Below are 18,361 nucleotides of genomic sequence, written 5' to 3'. Positions count from 1 at the left end.
GTGAAAAATAGTGCATAAGTTCCTATTTACCATTTTATTTTTAAAAACCTAAGAAAGCGGGTCCTATACAAACCAAGCACAAAGTGGTAGGATTGTATTGTCCTGTATGTGCTATTTTAGTTCTTAAATGTGCAGTGCAAAGTGTAAAAGGTTTGGCTGAGATGGAATATAAGCCACATTACTGGTCTCATCACTCTGAAACAGCTGTGCCAATCACAGCGATGCATGATAACAAAAGCTTAACAAATGGAAAGAGGCCGCTGCAGGAAATCATATTGTTGTCTGAATTGTTGCAAAGCATCACAATCTGAACACAAAGCACCTCAGTTCTGCAGCCAGAGGCAGATGGTGTGGGTTTTATTTAACTTGTACCATTATAAAATAAATATAGAATAATATTTATGAAGCCTTGCATATGATGCAGTAAATCTTAAAATATGTTACTTTTAATCTATCTCAGTTTACGAATGGCAACACCATACCAAAAAATGTGATAACAGCATTTGCAACAAGAATAAACATAAAATGTACCTGTCTCCTATCAAGAAAGTTGTAAGGAAAGCAATGACACACAGGATTAATGAGCCAATGTAATTTCAATCTGTGACTTAAACAGCAAAACAGAGTCTGATTTGTAGAATTATATAAGTTTCTTTTGTAACACATGCTCACTGAAATGTTATTCTGAAGTGAATCTGTAGAAGAAAATGTAAAACCTGAAGAGAAAGCACTTGGAATTGAATTTAAGTCCAACATAATGCAGTATAAAATGTCCAATGTCCAGCGAGGCCTGGTAGGCACAGTGTAAAAATACACCTCTGGTCTTTCTTATTATCCAAAAAAATTAAGTCAAATGCATGTAGGCTTGTAAGCAAAGTCAGTCTAAATTATTTTCATCATGTTAAATTTGAGCCTTGGGATCATTTTGTACAGTATGCACTGCAAATTACTCAGTAAGTAAGAATTTGCTCAATTGTGCTGAACACCTCATAATCTGTGAGCTCTCTGGTCTAACAGTATCTATTGTGGGACTGTCAGCTCAGTGGACGGCTGACTAGAATAGTTTTGCTAATGGCTCAGCCTAACGTATAATTGCAGGCTGATTTTGCAAAAGAACAAGAGTCCATCTGAAATACCTGATCAGACCATACACTCATATTGCCATCAATACTGTGTATGTATTGCTCAGAATTGGCTTAGTGAATATGGCTAAAGGTGTGAAAAACCAGGGAGCAGTATGAATCTGCTGAGCTGTTTTAGCTCTCCAAGCAAACTATAAATCAAAAATCAAAGATTAGACATAATGAAGCACATGCAAAGTGAATAAGAGCCACTCTGGTAATTAAGATGTAGTAGGAACAATTTACCAACTAAACTGTCAGACCAAAGATCAGTTATTCTCATTAATGAAATGAAATCTACGAACTCTAGATTAATCCAAAGACCTGACAGGTAATGATACTAACTTATAACACCAATGCTTCAAGCTGCATCACCATTTCGGCACAGCTGCAACATTGACACAAAGACTGGCAGCAATGTAAGTGGGCAAAACGGGTGTAGCATACCTTGTGGTGTTCACTCTACATTTTAACATCTTAACAGCAGGTGCTATGGAAAAGTTTAATCAGTATGGCAACACTAGTAGTACATGTTGGGGAGTTTAAAAGGTAGCTGTGGCTCAGGAGCTAGAGCTGTTGTCCACCAATCGTGGAATCATGCACCAATCAAAATAAGTTGTTTTAATATTCAGAGTATTTTACACGTTACTGGCACAAATGTAGTTGGTATTTTTCATTCACATTACTTAGCACAAAGAAATGCTACATGTTTCTGTTTTTCTCAACACTCAAAGCAAAACTATATTTGAATTCATGTTGCCAATAGGTAAAAACCGTGGCAGGTATAGTGTTTACAATCAGTGTGAGTGCCAGTAAACTAATTCATACTGGGTGAGCAGGTTCTGGACATGCAGAAAACTTGATTAGTCTTTTGATTGAACTGGTTGTGACCTCCCAAACATCATACCTGGTGATTACCTGACCCACCAGGTAGGTCAATACTCAGGTGATCCCATATTTTATATTCCATTTACATTGTGCTAGCTTTGACATACTTTAACTATGATACTAAAGTACATTTTCTTTGACTGATGGGCAGAAAATGCATTAGAATGGATTACATTTTAACCCCCATAGAAAAAGGCCCTGGCTATAGACCCTTCAAAGTGTGTCCATCTAACATACTGAATGTCTTATTGAGTCGACTAGCTTGCTCTCCTGCTATACTTAATTTTTTTGCTAATTTAAAACGTGGTGAAGTACAACATATTTGCAATGCGGCCAAACTCTAAAGACTAAACCCCCAGTGAGGTGACACAGAAATGACAGATATGGAAACTAATTTTGATAGCTCTGTATGCCTTAGGCAGCACAAAGGAGAATCTTTATATCTTGGGCTGCAAAATAAGGCTGTCGGAGAGGTCTGTTATTCAACAAAACCAAATTATGCTGACACTGATGGTCTGCTTGAGACTAGGAGCAGCAATAAAGTAAAAATGACACGTCTTCATTACGTATGCTTTGTGTTGCCCGAATGAATTGATAACACGCTGAAACTCATTTCCTATAAATATATACCTCTAGGACCCCTGGAGTCAATTTGATTGTTCATTAAAATGAAATAATGGAAAACTGTGAAATGACAACAACAATTTAATGATTAACGAGTCATTCTTGAAAGTTAAAGCAGAAATATTTACGGTTCACTGAGTAATAATGTCATGGTGTTAATGTAATTGGTATCAATTTTCTACAATTTCCTTTATTAAAGATCAAAGCATGCACATTTCATGGGTTTGCAATGTAATTGAACCAAATCTTTTTTTATTGCTAAATTAGACCAAACAATGAAGTGAAGACACAAATTAATGTCTTAATAATAAGTTCTGCAAAATGTTAACCATTCACTCTGGCCAATAACAGCTATGGGGCAACAATGTAATAGGTATAATTCTTTATCTGTGTCTTCTTAAATTTCAAAGCATGCACATTTAATGGAAGTTCTTTCAAAGTCCCACTCCACATAAAAAAAAAAAAAAAAAAAAAAAAACATTTTGCTAGAGGAGGTCCTTTAATTGGTATTTGTACTTTAGGCCCATTTGGATGATATGGCAGGGGGCTCACTAAATATTTGTCATTATCCTCATTCCACAGTGGAGTTGAGATTATGACATACCACACAGATCTTTATAGACGTTACAATATCTCAAAATAGTTCAAAATCCTCCTATTTGTATTTGTAGAGTAAGCTGCAGAGTCTAGATAATTTTGTGCCAATATCTAAATTTGACATCTTAAAACACATGTAACTTTAAGCATGATGTTTTTCATATTATCATTTGTACCCATCATTACCAATACCAACTGCAGACGCACCACTGAAAACCAACTAATTAACCTAATAGCCTGGAACAAAAACACTCATCAGTTACACCTCCTGAGCAAATGCTATAAATGACTAAACCAAGCATTCTGTTCAAATAAACTGAAAGAACATTAAACAGTAAACAGAGCACACCATATGGGACTGTATGTCTGCTGCTGCAATACAGCTGTGCTATAATAAACTATAAGAAGTACTGCGTGTTTTTTCTCTTCCTTAGATCAGTGGAAAGAAGAACAGGAGCTACTCCCTGCAGTAAATTAATAGCTTATTCTTCATTTTCCTACATTCATTTTAACTGATCAGCTTGTTTGTAAGTATTGTTATTTTGTTAAACTTAATTATTAATACAAAGTGGTAGAGACACAGCTCACAAGGGTGTGATCATCTTAATCTTTTGAATATGAAGGTTTTGAGATACATCTTTGGCCACCACAGTACAGTGGGGGTAAACTGAATTTTTAACTAAGTGTACAGCAGTGAACAATGAAAACTTTCCGAACAATCCACATGCCTTGCAGCCAACACAGTTTTTGTGTTGACTATAGGTATTTGGAACCCTGCATAAACCATGATTCCTGATCACAGCTTGCACTGTCTTTTATTTTTTATTATTTTTTTTATTATTTATATTTGGCCTTGATGCCATGTTTGGTAAAGTGATAAGGTTTAGAAACCCACCCCAGTCATTACATGGATGTCACTAAATCCCAGTTTTTCCTGTAAAATGGTGTACAATAGGCCAAGTTCAACTTCTCTTTTGATATTGGAGACTAATTGGCAACTACTCCAACAAATCCAGTCCAATGATGTTTATGTGCTGTGCATGTACATTAGTGTGTTGTCACGCACACACACATAAAAAGTTCAAGTGGGTGTGTACCACCATGGAACAACAGACAAAGCCCATGTCATTAGTACCCCAGTGGAGACAGTCTTTGATGTTGCGTATCCTTCTTGTTGTTTGATGGTGCTGGCCTTGTAGATGAAGCACAAGAATCAAATGATGCATTATGTACCATGGGCAAAACACAGCATCAGTTAGACTAGTTTAGTTGCCTAGAACACTTGGATCAAAGTGGGGTACAAATCTCTGACAAGATAGAGTGGAACAGTCAACAGCTTCCAAAACACAAAACAAACCCTTCATGCACAGAAAAATATGGCAAGTCAAATTCAGTGCCAAATCTCAAGACTGCAGAAATGGTGAGGCAGCCTCTTATCCTGTGGGGGCTATAAATTCTATAGCTGCACCTAGAAAGACAACTGTGTGGAATGATAGAGAGGACCAGAGCCAGCCTGAATACATTTTAATAAACCATTACCATATATTTAAAAGTGGACTAAGAAGACTTTTTATATTTTCTTTGTTTTCTTTTTCAAGATTTGTATATAAACCCGTGTTAAACTTCTGTTTTCAGGAGGAGAGAAGAATTCATGCATGTATTACTACATAAACTACAACAAGAATCAACTAAAAATAATCTCATGCATGTGTTAATGCAATAGCAGCACATTAATTAATGCTCCAACTGGGGTATCTGAATCATCATGACATCTGAGTTATTAATAATGTCCGATATTCTATTGCCTTCACAAAACTGTAATCATCATTAACTAAGCATTACTTTATCATGACTTCTTCATGTTTGTGGACTTCATAAAAAAATATTGATAATCTCACAAATCCAATAAGGTCATAATGGAATAAAAGGATTAGGTATTAAGCTTTTTTATATCAACTTTTTTTCACAAATAAAAACAAGGCCATTAAATGAACTATAATGCCTCAGAACATCTATTGTCAACAGTAAGTTATTAGGTTAAAGTGTCATCATACCTGTGGAGGCTTGTGAAAAAAGTAAGATTTAAGATTTGTTAAGATTTAAGGCTATATAATCAATTAGAACCATGAATTTCACAGATAACAATGGTGCTGCAAATGTGAACGTACACAGACACACATCTGACACAAGTGATAATGTGTTACAGTGACACTACGATAACTCAGTCGGCTTTCAAAGTTACCAGTTAGCAGCAGCCATTTCCTTCCTCTTCCGTTCTTATTTTCTTCCATTCTCATTTGATACAATCACAGACATCTGATAACACCCTTGTTGATTTAGAGATTTCAACCAGATTGAAAATAATACTGGGGACTCATATTGGACGCTAAAGCACCTTTAAGACTCAAATACCCACGAGAAGGTATGAGGAGCTTAAAGGACATAGATAGAAATGTCAACAAACTGACATAATCCTTTCATTTTCAGTTTCCATTTCTAGAATACCAGACATACTACATCGTATAATACACCTATACTCTACCACTAATTGTTAATATTTTTCAATAATAGACTGTGTATCTGCCCTTTCTGCTTGATATTAGCCATTATAGAAAGTTGAATTATCATAAAACTGACAAAAGCTCTGGTTTGTGCTTCTCATACATAGAAGCCATACTGCTAAGCCTGCATCAGCAAAAAGGTAAAGCAATATCGGCTCATCAGTCTATGCATGTACCAGTCTGGCTCTACTAAGCATATTTGTTCTCTCACTCTAAGTAACTTTACCATTTGCTGAATTACAATGGAGAAAACATACTGTAGAAGTGCTTAGTAAGGGAATTGTGACCACCCTTACAATTACCCATGGGTGGAGGTGGAGGAGGAGGAGGAGGAGGAGAGAGAGTCCAGTGTCTGTTGAGGTGACTTTGGTCCCATGACCAGTGGTGTGTAAAGATGCGAACCAAACTATATCTAGTTGGTATTGCTTCTCCTCCTTCACTATCTCAAGCTCCTTCATCCCCAGAGAGGTGACATTTCACGTTTCAAGTGCCAGTTTTCATAGCTAGACCTCCTAGCCTTTACCTGCTGCCTGACTGGCAATGCAGCACCTAACCCTGCAGATGGTAGACATGCATGGCAGCTACTGATGAACACTGACTAAACAAAGGTTAGATGCACAAAACATAATTAAGCATTTTGGATGTGACTGCTGTAAATGTAAGAGCATAATTACATGTTGTACTGATTAATGAGAAATTAAGCATTGCTACATTGTCTAAACACATTTATCAAAGTGAGGCGATGATAGCTCCTGTTAATTATAATAAAGTGATAGTCATAGAGGTTTACTATAAGACAGAGGAGCTTAAAACAACCCCCAGGAGAGAAGCCAAAAGAAAGCCTAACTGGAATGAACACATGTTCAAAAATGTCACTGGCCTTCTTCCTCATTAGCTTTCTCCTAAACCTCGAAACTGTTTCACATAAGCAAACCTGTCACTTGCACACTTGCATTCATGCATGTCCCCAAACACAACCCGCCACACGCATTAAAAAGCAGAGAGAGGTGTGACTTTAAGTCTCCTCTTCTCTATTCCCTGGAGCAAAAAGTCAGGATCTGGGCTGAGGTGATAAGTGCGCTGGGATACCGTCCAGCAAATACACATCTACTCACACACAGAGAACACAGACATGTAGCAACACTAGAAAATATACCCAGCTGGTTTGCTTCATTATTTTGTATTTAAATTAAATTTTGCTCAGGCACTTATTTGGAGAAAAGCACAGAAAGAATTAAACTGACATAATAATTCAACAATTTTTTTTTTTTTACAATGAGAGGTAATGTTACAGTTTCTGAGCTTGCACAATGTGATGGAGTAGCAGAGGAATGTGTCCTAACACAGAATTCATTATGTTCATGCTGTATGTGCAACAGTGTAATGTTTAATTGGTAAACATCCCCCAGCTGGGGGCCATTTATGGGTACTCAGCACCATCCATGATTATCTAAAGTGAGTCACAGCATGCTACTATGACACATGGCTGCATCCAGGGGCTGTACTTAAAAGTGATTTTATGGTGCTCTAAATTTAAAGCTGGAACAGCTATTGAAGCTTAGAGAGATGGCTCTGAATTGGTGCTTGGCTAGCAAGTATATGAAATGACCACATTTTTCTGTTCTAACTGGAGAAAGATTTTTTCTTTCTGAGCTAAATTATGGGATTTATCCTCGATGAGTGTTTTAATCTTGCTGTAGCATAAAGGACATTAAAAGAGGAGAGGACTCGTTTTGAGGACAGGGAGACCGACACTTCAGTATAATGAACACAAACTGTCAAATTATTGAAGCCATTTGTCTAAAATGAGAGAAGAGCAGTAAAAACGGGTTTTATTAATTCCAAAAGCTGCGCCGTGTGTCTTTATCTCACCAGTTTCTTCCTCTTGTCCTGCTCAGTCGGTGGCTCCTCATCGTCACTCAGTTTGGGCTCCTCAAAATGGCTCATCAGCATGCAGCTGCAAACACAATAATATTCAACTCAATATTAATAACCACACATAAATCTGCACAGTAGGAGGCAATTTCTGAACAGGCAACAGGCACACAACAAAGGCTGAACCCTCTGGCACTTTGCAAACAGCTCTGCCTGCTATTCATATTGGTTCATTTGCTTGCAGAGACAATTACAAGATTTCTTTGTGCTCGATCCAAAGAGTCTGTTTGTGGTCTCTCTTCTTTCTTTATCCTTGTGGCTTGATTCATATTGTCAGTAGAGATAAGGTATGGAGTCCTGAATGTCACATTCTGTAACTTCTACATGTAGCATATATTTTCTAATATTCCTCTTTTGTGGTGAGCGCCTATTGAGGCAGCTATAGTTAATATTTGTATAATAATGTAGCACATGACAATGTGAAAACGGTGGGACAATATGAAAAGGGTAGTTCAAATTCATGAACCTACAGGGAATTGTCACCACAATCTGCAGCAGCCCCTCTGTTTTATAGAACTTTAAAGTAAGTTTCAGCTCATTATTAGTTGGCCCAAAACAATATTGTTTTTCAGGTACAGCAGGCAGCTGTTTTCAGGGGGAAAAAAACTCTAAAAATCAACTGTACACCACCTGTTCAGCGCCAAACCACAGACCCAGTTAGTGACTAGGTAATGTACATAGTGGAGCATTCAGCAGTTTAAAAGCCCTCAGGAGTAGATGTCCAAAAACAGAGCTGAAAGAGAATGAAAATTAAACTTGGAGTTGCTGAGTGTGGAAACAAGCAGCTGTTTGCCAACAAGTTTCCATATCAAAGTTCAGCTTGCTAAGGTATCTATGGAATGCCACACAGAATTAGCTTGTCAAGTGGCCAGCTATTTTACTGAAAATATACATGACAAAAGGGACTTGCAATCCTACTCCAGTAAGAAAAGAAAGGTGTGCGTTTGAACTGTCACGTAGTTCCTAAATACACACTGAAGATGACAATATGTGCTGCTGTCTTCCTCGGCTGATTGCATTTACAAACAGAGAATAAAACTTGAATCAGCATCTGCAAATATGTTTTTGACTGGTACGAAGAGCAACAGGGAACCAAAGCAATTCAACACATCACTGGTAAATGAAAGAAAAAAAAAAAAACACTTAAAAGACTACCTCTAAGCTTTTTACCCAGGTTTTCAATTTTTTCCCCCACTGTGACACATCTTGGGAGGTTGCTGAGTGTTTTTGACAGCAGGGAAAATGGTGTCTGCATGTAGGTTAACATCTTCTAAGAAATGCTGCTGGGACAGGCAGAGGGGAGGGTGGTGCAGCGGAGCAAATTACGAGTTGAAAGGAGGGCTGCGGTTAGTTTCTCCTTCCACAGAGAGACAGTGTTTTCTGGGCCATTTCACAGGCCATTCTTCACCTGGAGAAATGTGCCCCGTCTACACGGCCACTCTGACTCCTTCAGCACACTGCCATGATCTGTGAGTAAGTGACAGCTTTTGTGTCATTATTTTTAAAACCCTTGCTTAGAGTCTGGTTGGGAAAAATTCAAGCTTTAACAGCACCTCTGCAATTGTACACCATATATGTACTGTAATATTTCAACTGTCTTCATTCATAATGCATGGGTTTTGTCAGAACTGCATTCACTCGTGAAAAGAATTACTGGAGGGTTGGAACTATATGTTTTATAAGCTGTTGCTTTTGTTTCTCCTCATGCATACTTACTCTTTAAAGGTGCCTGTTTCGGGATCTTCTGTCATCACATCGTGCAGCGCCTCAACGCAGATGTTGATGATGCCACAGAACTTGTCCTGGATCACACTAACACACAGAACACACAGAGTCATTAAGAGTCAGCTCAACAGGTGTTTGTTTGCTGCTACATGTGCTTGAAGGACAGATGGACACAAACTTATTAAAACATGTTGCACTGATAAGATCCGTTTTATTGTCTCAAAAAACACATTCAAGTCTGACAATGTATATTAATTTATTTTCTTTACACACAACCTTGAGGGTCAAGTCTCTATTTTTTTTGTTGCCATTCTTATGATCAGAGATGAATTATTGTAGTGCCAAGGCTTGCTGGCTCCCTGAACTTGAGCCTGCAACTCCCACAACCCAAGCTTTGAGAGGAGCACCAGTTAATGGTGACTAATTGGAGTCACTCTTTATAAGCACTTGAAATGAAGTGGGTTTGCCTCAACAGTATAACAATGAAAAGCTATGAGTGAATGGAATACAAAGAGTGAGAATATGTTGGTATGTGCATGTATGGATGCATTATAGGTTCTGTCAGGTTATGTACTTGGCCAGTTAGTCCACAGGCAACTCCAAACAAATGGAACATCAGTAAAAGACACTAAACCAGCTAGTACATACACGTAGGTCTAACCCAAATCATGATCTCTTTTCCATATTCCCCACTGAAGAGCTTACGTGCTCATTCATCATTACTGAGACTGACATAATGGGGCGGACACTCGCACATACAATGTGTGTATAAGATAAAATATATTTAAGACTAATAAATACTGTGGGCAATTTCTGATTGACTTAAAAGAGAATGGGGAAACTTGTCCATGTGAATATTTAATAGTTGCTCCTCTGAGTTGGCAACATTTCACTGTTACCATCTGAAAGTGTACCATACATTTTGGAACACCTCTGCCACCAATTTCCTGACAATAGTCTCAAATTGGCAGCCATAGCAACAACTGGATACAGGCATATTAAAGATCTCTTATCGCACGTTTATACATGTCTGTCAATTCTAAATCTATCCAGCACAACACCTCTACAGTGATTATCCTCTAATGGCTGACTACTGCTGTTGCTTCGTGCCTGCCATTCAAATCTAAGTACGCGGAAACATGATCTAAAAGCTGACAGGCTGCAGGCACACAAACAAGTTGCAGCAACAAAGTGCTCATCAGAATTAAGCGTCTCTGTGCCGTCCTCACTCCACAAACAAAACGTGGCTGCAGTGAGGCGGCTGCACACTGATTTTTCTCTAAAAGTTGAAGGTAATTAGCATTCATTATTCTCCATTTAATAAATGTTTCTTTTTATTATTTGAAAAAAATATAACTTAAAACAGCAGGCGAAACATGTTTTGTCTTTTTAAGCAAATATTTTGCAGCACATCCTTTTGAGACAATCACTACAATCAAGCACTTTCTCTAGTTCTCTAGTTTTCTCGTAACAAGACTTCTACACAGCTGGTGTTTTGGACCACTCTCCTTGAGCAAACCACTCAGTGGCACTACTGCTACAACTACCGCTTGGTTGTGGAGGTCAGCTTGCATCACTTTCAATGTTTTTCCATTACAGAAACAATCCTTCAGTTCACTATGGAGTCACTTTTTCTAGTTGCATGGACACTTTTCTTCATAGAAACGCAGTAAATGACTATAAAACTAAACATATGTGTTTTACTAACTAAAGACAACTGACAGCTTATAGCTTAAAAGCCATTTGCAACTATTTCAGCTGGAATATTTGCAGTTTGTACACCACTACTTACCTATTACCACTTGTAAAGTATATTAATATTTCTGTTAACTTATCAAGATCTTTGTGGAATAAGCAATAACTTGGCTCTTTATACAGGTTGTGTTTTATTATTCTATGCAAAGTCAAAGGTATGCAGGTTTGCCTTTTCATGGAGAACGGAGCATCATTTCATTGAGGCATTCCGAGACTTTTCGCCACATTTGTACAAACTGCATATTTTCCAGCTGAAATTGTTGCAAATGGCTTTCAAATAAGCATCATTAATTACATTTAGTGCTGCTGAGCACCAGTGGTTTTAGATCATTAGACTAGACCCTAAATGGCCTTGTATGCTTTGGTGATGTAAGTGGTGAGCCCTCCAGGACTAAAGATAGTTTTCAATCTGAAACAATGGAGCATGCAATTCACTAATTATGTTGGGGAATATTTCTGTGGTTGTACTGTAAAAAGGACAATTAAAAGCCTGCAATTTCTCAAAATGAAGACTAGAATTTACTAGTAATTTACTTGTGATAATTTATACCTGGACACAGAGAGAAATGCTAAAATAGGAAAAAAAAAAACACTACAACAACAAAGCAGATGAAATGATTGACTTGATTAGTTATGTGATAATAAAACATGTTATAAGACAAAAAGTACCATCTGTGCAGTACTAATATCTTAAATCTTATACCAACTTTGAGATCAAACTGTTAAAAATCATGATTAGACAAAATGGTAGCACAGCAGATGTGCATATTGATTTATTAATGTGCTTGTTCTAGTTGAGTACTGGCATTTCTTAACAGGAGCTTAGCCGCTGAAAAGCAAACTGTCATGATGATGAACTGTTACGGCAAAAAAGGGCTGAACAAGAGGTTCTGAAGACTAAAGCAGTCTTCTGTGAAACTAACTTCATGGCTGTGCATGTTAAGTACAAAACGATACACGGTAGCGCCCTGAAGACTACACAAAAAAGTTGCAAAAAACAAACAGAACATGGTGCATTCAAGGAGTAGAACCACAAGAAGCAAGAGAGTAGGACAGCTGGTATAAAGTTGGAAAAGTGAAACACGTGAATCTGATAAATCAGTGCAGCCATCAGAGTGAAGAATACAATAATTTCCAATAAGTTATCAAAGTCAGAAGCATCACCAGCTATGTCATGTTATGCCCTAAAGTATATTCCCAGTTTAACATTCTGCTGTATAAGCTGGGTGCTTAGTACTGGTTTACACTTTCTCTTTAAAATATTCAGATATTATTTAAATATTTCTTAATCTACAACTGCTGGATCAGAAAGGACTTGTACTTGAACAACATGACTTTTTTAAAACTACAAACAGGGGAGTACAAATCACAAGTCTCTGTATGATTTGGATTTTGGGCGGAGGCACTGCTCTGTGTCATGAACAATTTTAAGTTACCGTTTTATGTGTAAAGGCTGATAATGTCACACAGTACTTAAGCAGCCAAGACTGTCATAATCAACTGCTGTAGCAGACTAAAGATCAGCTAGCAACAAAGGATTTCATGACTGCCTATATCCATTATTACCACGTCTGGATTGCAGAATACTGATCTTCCCAGAACTCTTATAAATACATGCATTGCAGAAGGGACATCACATGAAAAGTTTATCATTAAAACTCCCACAGTGATTCCTTTAAACCACTTCAAGAGAAGTGCCTCACAGCAGATTAAGAACAGAAGAATTTTTTTTTGTGCACCACTCACACCTAAGTGTAGAAACAGCCTAATATCTAGTGACTGAGGCAAATAAATTAAAAGTATCTGTATCTCACATTAAGCTTAATATTCAATCCCTCTTATGACATGCTGAATTTACATAGGTAATTAACTGTTATACTGCACACAAATGTGTGAGAGCACAGTAACATCTTTTGATTTTATATATTATGTAAGTCTTTACACTTGTAAGTGTTTACATTTCACATTAAACTCAGCCATCAATGCTGCTGAGTGCTGACCATCCACATCTGGCAGGGAAATTAACCGGTGGAGTAGTGAGAGATGTTGGTCCAGATGGTGTGGCCTCCGAGCACCATAATCCACTTTAATTCCACTAGTCGTGATCAACACACATTCATTAGGCCAAGTGGATGTGCAAATTTAACTCACAAATCCAGTCAAACACAAACACAGTGAGATGCCTCCTACCCTTGGGAAAAATTGATGATACAGACATTAAAGTGAATCAATCACATTGCATGTCTCATTAAAGACTGGGACATCAAACTCATGAAGAAAGATGAGAAATTAGAGAAAATATAAAGTGTGTGTGGTTTTATGTAAAACTACATGTTAACAGCTATCTATTAAGGCCACATTAAAGAGTATCTCAACACTATGCATGCCGGCATTGCTGTTACTGGCACTCAAGTTTCTAAGGTGACACTAGTTAAGCTGTTGTTTTGTGCAACAGATGATAGCTTCTGGGTGAAAATCTGTTATCTTTATCAAACTCAAACAAAATGTATGTCCTCAGAGAAAATGATAATTCTGCTAGTTATAGTCTACAAAAAAAAAAATCTGGATACACTTTTTACTTCCCCCATATGCGTCCTTATGTCAGCTGCGTCGACAGCTTGGATCGTGTACACTTCACCAGTTTAAAACCTGTGCACAGAAATGAATTCTAACCATTTCTCACCTATTGTCAGATGGTAGGAGGGAAAGCAGAGCCAGTGCCGACAGTTTCCTCCTCTCCGGTTGAGTGATGTTGTCCATGCGGTCAACCCACATCTCTATCACACTGCCCAGCAACTGGTCCATCTGATGAGGAGTAAGACGGATGAGAGATGGACAAAAGAAGGAGGATTAGAGAAGGAATCAGGAGACAAAAACAGGAGCAACAATAAAGCAGATAATAAAGTGGTGAAAATGTGACAGCGTTTGACAACTCAAGCAACAGTGTACTGATTTCATCCAACGCTAAAAAATGTGGTTCCGCCTTTGTCATAAAAGTCAGCAAGTGTGACCTTCCCTACTTGTTCTGCCTCACTTACACCCCTGCCTTTCCTTTACGGTATTTAGGCAACAATGTCTAAACAAGGCAAAATTAACTTTAAAAGAAAACTGACAGAATGTAAAGGTTTTGTAATCAAAAGGGAAGAATTGAAGAACTTTAGGGCTGGGAAATGTCACCATTTGCAACTCCCTGCCTCATTACTTTCAGCCTTGTGCAGAACGATTTCTTTTTAACAGGCACTTTGCAGTTATGTCTCTCACAGACATTCAAAGACTTTGCTGAGAAGACACAAATGAAGGGCGGACATTGAGCCGTACCTCTTGACCGCACTCCAAGGCCATTTGAGTGAGCAAAGAGGAGAAGAAACTGGAGTTCTGGAGCAAGACGCGGCCCATAATTCCTAGGTAGGTGGACATCACCACTGGATATCTCTGTTCAATACACACACACACGCGCACGCAGTGTGAATACACAACGACACAAGCAGATGAAGAAATACCCACGCACAACCAATTTTACATAAAGCACAGGTCATTAACCATGATGGCGGGAGAAAGAAGACAGGTCCACTGACACAGCAGAATCCTGAAAAGTGAGTCCATGACCTTTAACAGAGTTAATCAATAAATTCCACTATATAGCCTCTATAGGAAATTATTTTATGTGACGGAAAAGGACAAAGTGGAAGAACACATGAAAACAGGAACTTTCATTTGAAAAAAGAAAAAGAAAAAAAACTTATTTCTATATTTTATAAGGTTAAATATTTAAACATCCAGTGGATAATGATGTAAAATGAGAAAAAAAGGCACCACAGCTATGTCACAGGTCTGTCTTCTGCTCCAGTTTAGCTATTCAAGTCCACACCAAGATGCAAAGGGAAGACTCACCTCACCATCCATAATGCCTCTGAAGACAGCTGGTAACAGGGGCTGGAACATGTGGGCTCCCAGTATGGGGCTAACTTTTAAAACTATCTCTACCACCTGCAGACAGACACGGAGAGGAAGAATGAGGGGTATGACTCAAGGAACATTTTACATTCTGTAAAAGAAGCATACAAGTCAAGCTTCTTTTTAGAGACATAGTAAAAGAGTGCAGAAAATGTTGCTTTTAATTGAGGGTCTGACCCAACGTGTTCGTCAGGTAAAGTTAGCTAATTTTAAGAAATCTGAATGAAAACACTTGAATACAAAAAGGAGCTTAAGTGCTTTGGTGCAGCGAAGAAACAAAGTAAAAATAAGTTCAGAGTAAAAGATGAAGTGACAGGAACAATGCAGCATTTAGCCTTATGTTTATGCATACGCTACTGTAAGCAGACAGCTGTCACTTCATAAGCTATAACTAACTAAAATAAAGCAATCTAATATAACAGCCCTGCAATAAATCAAACCTTCAGGAAGGTTATAAAATTCTAGTTTAATCCAATAATATGTACAACGTGCCTGACTTGAGGTATAAAACATATGTACTGTAAGCGCAGCCAAGAAAACAAATGGACATACAAAAGCTACATTTAAGAGCCAAAGGGTTTGGGGTGCAGGGACATTTTGACATGTGGCCAGGAGGAACCGGGAGTCGAATCGCTCTGTGATTCATGGCCAACTGCTCTACCAAATGGCCATAGCTGCACCTCGAAGACTATAGTAAACCCAGACAATAATATTATAATGGTAAACATGTTGCTATGACACTGTAATATTACAAATGCCATTTTCACAAATTCAAGCCTCAGATAAGAATATTTGATTCAAAGGTCAGCGCCCAAATCCCAGTACAGAGACAGACGGCAAGACGCGTCTCTGTTAGCTTACATGCGTGTGAACTTTTTAGAGAAAAGCACACCGATTGTTCTGATCGCTCTGCCAACATTGCAGCGAGCTGATTTGTGTCCAGGTGGTGGAGATAGATAGGTTTATTGTCTGCTGGCTCTCCTTCCCTCAAAACAAAGGATTAATCAATGAGCCAGATGTGCAGCTTTCTAGGCTAAGGCGCTAGGGCCTCATGGATATTCTGTGTACACATGCTCCTCACCCTGAGCAAATATCACACATTATTTTGATCTTCTACTAGCTTGACAGACACATGAAGAGTCGGCTGTTTGTGGTACCCTCTGCTCTGTAATACGTAGCTGCCGTAACTCAAATAATATACTGCTTGTGAGAATATCCGTGTGTGTGTGTCTGTGTGTGTGTGTGTGTGTGTGTGTGTCTGTGTGTGTGTGTGGGAGAGAGTGGCAGTACCTTAAGAACTTGGACCTGTCCCTCATTCGTGATGTCTTTCAGCAGATCACAGAAGGATCGACACAGTGACTCTGCATAGTTCTGAAAAATACAAATAATTAGATGTGGCTGTTATACTGGACATCATTCATGTGCACCGAGGTCTTCATTTCTTTATATTTAAGTGTTTCACCCGACATGCAATAGGGTTTTGTGCGTCTCACCTGCAGAAACTCTGTAGCAGACAAGTATACGTAGGCATTAATGATTTGAAAGCAGGTGCGCAGGTTCTCGGAGCTCAACTCTGAAACAGATAATGACATATTGATAGATTTTTACCAGACTTGACTAAACCATTGAAATGATGGAAACAGACAGGGACATACAACGAAGGGGAAGTAAAAAGGAAGAATAAAGGCATTTGTTGATCAGTATTCCAGCTTGAGAAGACTGTTGAATGGTCTAACATATTTGGGCAGCTTCAAATAATGGATGGATGTTCTCATTAGCTTTGGTCACTGAGAGCAAACATTTTACTTTGGGAAATGTTCAGGTTCATAGTTGGTTAAAGATGATTAAAGAGTAATATTGGACTATTTTGGTGTTACAACAAGACAACCATGCTGAGTGCATCCAGATTTTACATATTGAAAAAACTCTACCAACATGAAAATAAACAAAACTAACTTATGTTAAGTTTCAAAAGAAAAAAAAAAAACAGCTAGATAAGCTTTTTTGAACATTGAATTCAACACGTCCATGATGCAACAAATGAACATTGCAGCAACACCAGAAAGTTCAAGTGGCTGCTTATCTGCCAGCACTAATGAGAGAGAGGATCTATTAACAAGAACTGTATATAAATTATTAAGCAAGCTGTTGCCTCTGAAACATCATTATATCAGCATTAAATATTTTCTACTTTGTCTCTGATGTTTGTCTGACCTTTGCAGTGTACGCTCGTGTTAACAGACGCACAGTGAGGTCTCATAGATAGATCTGTTTTTTTTGTTAGTTTTTTTGCTTTGAAAATCATGACAATTGTGTTTTCATTTATGCTCAACACCAGCAGGAGCAAGGAGGTTATCTCTTATGAGGCTACACTCAAGCAGGATTAAACCAGAACACTAACATCCATCCATTCATCCATTATCTTAACCACTTTTCCTGTTAAGGGGAGTGCTGGAGCCAATTCCAGCTGTCATTAGGCGAGAGCCAGGGTACACACAGTGGACAGGTCGCCAGTCTATCACAGGGCTGACACATAGTGACAGACAACCATTTACACCTATAGGCAATTTAGAGTCACCCATTAACCTAAGTGCATGTCTTTGGACTGTGGAAGGAAGCCAGAGTACCCGGAGGAAACCACCACAGGCACAGGGAGAGAACGGTGACAAATATGTCTAAAAGGGACAAACATGACTGCGACAAGAACAACAAACCAATGTTGTTATCATAAAAGAGGTGATATGCATTTGTAATGGTAAATGTAACCTCAAAACCGATTCACTCCAAAAGAAGTGAAGTGAGCCACCGTGAAAAATGTCCTGCAGGTAAAACTATGAAACACATAACACTTTGGACCATTTGCAGACAATTACACACTGGAGGGCTGATTTTTGGCCGGTCAGTTGTGTAATTCCGAGTGAATGATTGGTCTCACGGAAACACAATGTGTTTCACACTTTAAAAATGTGCTTGGAAGGAGGGAAAGTGTCTTTTAAAATGTTCATGAAAACTGAATGGATTTTAAATATGTTGATGTTTAAATCTCATTTTACTCCCCAAAAAGTTGTTTAGGCTCCTCTAAATTCATCTTTCCTAACAGCTCAGATTCCCACCTGTTCTCCAGCTGGATGTTTTGGAAGCTATTTCTTACACATTTGCATTATTCATGACCAATACCCCAACTGGCTCAAGGTGTAGCCC

General features: G+C 38.3%; 1 protein-coding gene across 2 annotated transcripts in view; it reads right to left on the bottom strand.

Moving 5' to 3' along the window:
• The window catches only part of ipo11 (importin 11), an 86,127-nt gene that overhangs the window by 11,054 nt on the left and 56,712 nt on the right, over window positions 1–18,361 (bottom strand). For both annotated transcript variants that reach the window (XM_026343689.1, XM_026343690.1), the window contains 7 exons: window positions 16,654–16,733; window positions 16,451–16,531; window positions 15,098–15,193; window positions 14,525–14,638; window positions 13,890–14,011; window positions 9,443–9,538; window positions 7,664–7,748 (listed from right to left, as the gene is read on the bottom strand). In XM_026343689.1, coding sequence (XP_026199474.1) covers window positions 7,664–7,748; window positions 9,443–9,538; window positions 13,890–14,011; window positions 14,525–14,638; window positions 15,098–15,193; window positions 16,451–16,531; window positions 16,654–16,733 — 674 coding nt within the window. The remainder of the gene's footprint in view (window positions 1–7,663; window positions 7,749–9,442; window positions 9,539–13,889; window positions 14,012–14,524; window positions 14,639–15,097; window positions 15,194–16,450; window positions 16,532–16,653; window positions 16,734–18,361) is intronic.

This window comes from Anabas testudineus, chromosome 9 (genome assembly GCF_900324465.2).
Source record: "Anabas testudineus chromosome 9, fAnaTes1.2, whole genome shotgun sequence".
Classification (NCBI taxonomy): domain Eukaryota; kingdom Metazoa; phylum Chordata; class Actinopteri; order Anabantiformes; family Anabantidae; genus Anabas; species Anabas testudineus.
Note: the sequence above shows the minus strand (reverse complement) of the source record. Positions and strands in the feature narration are given on the sequence as shown.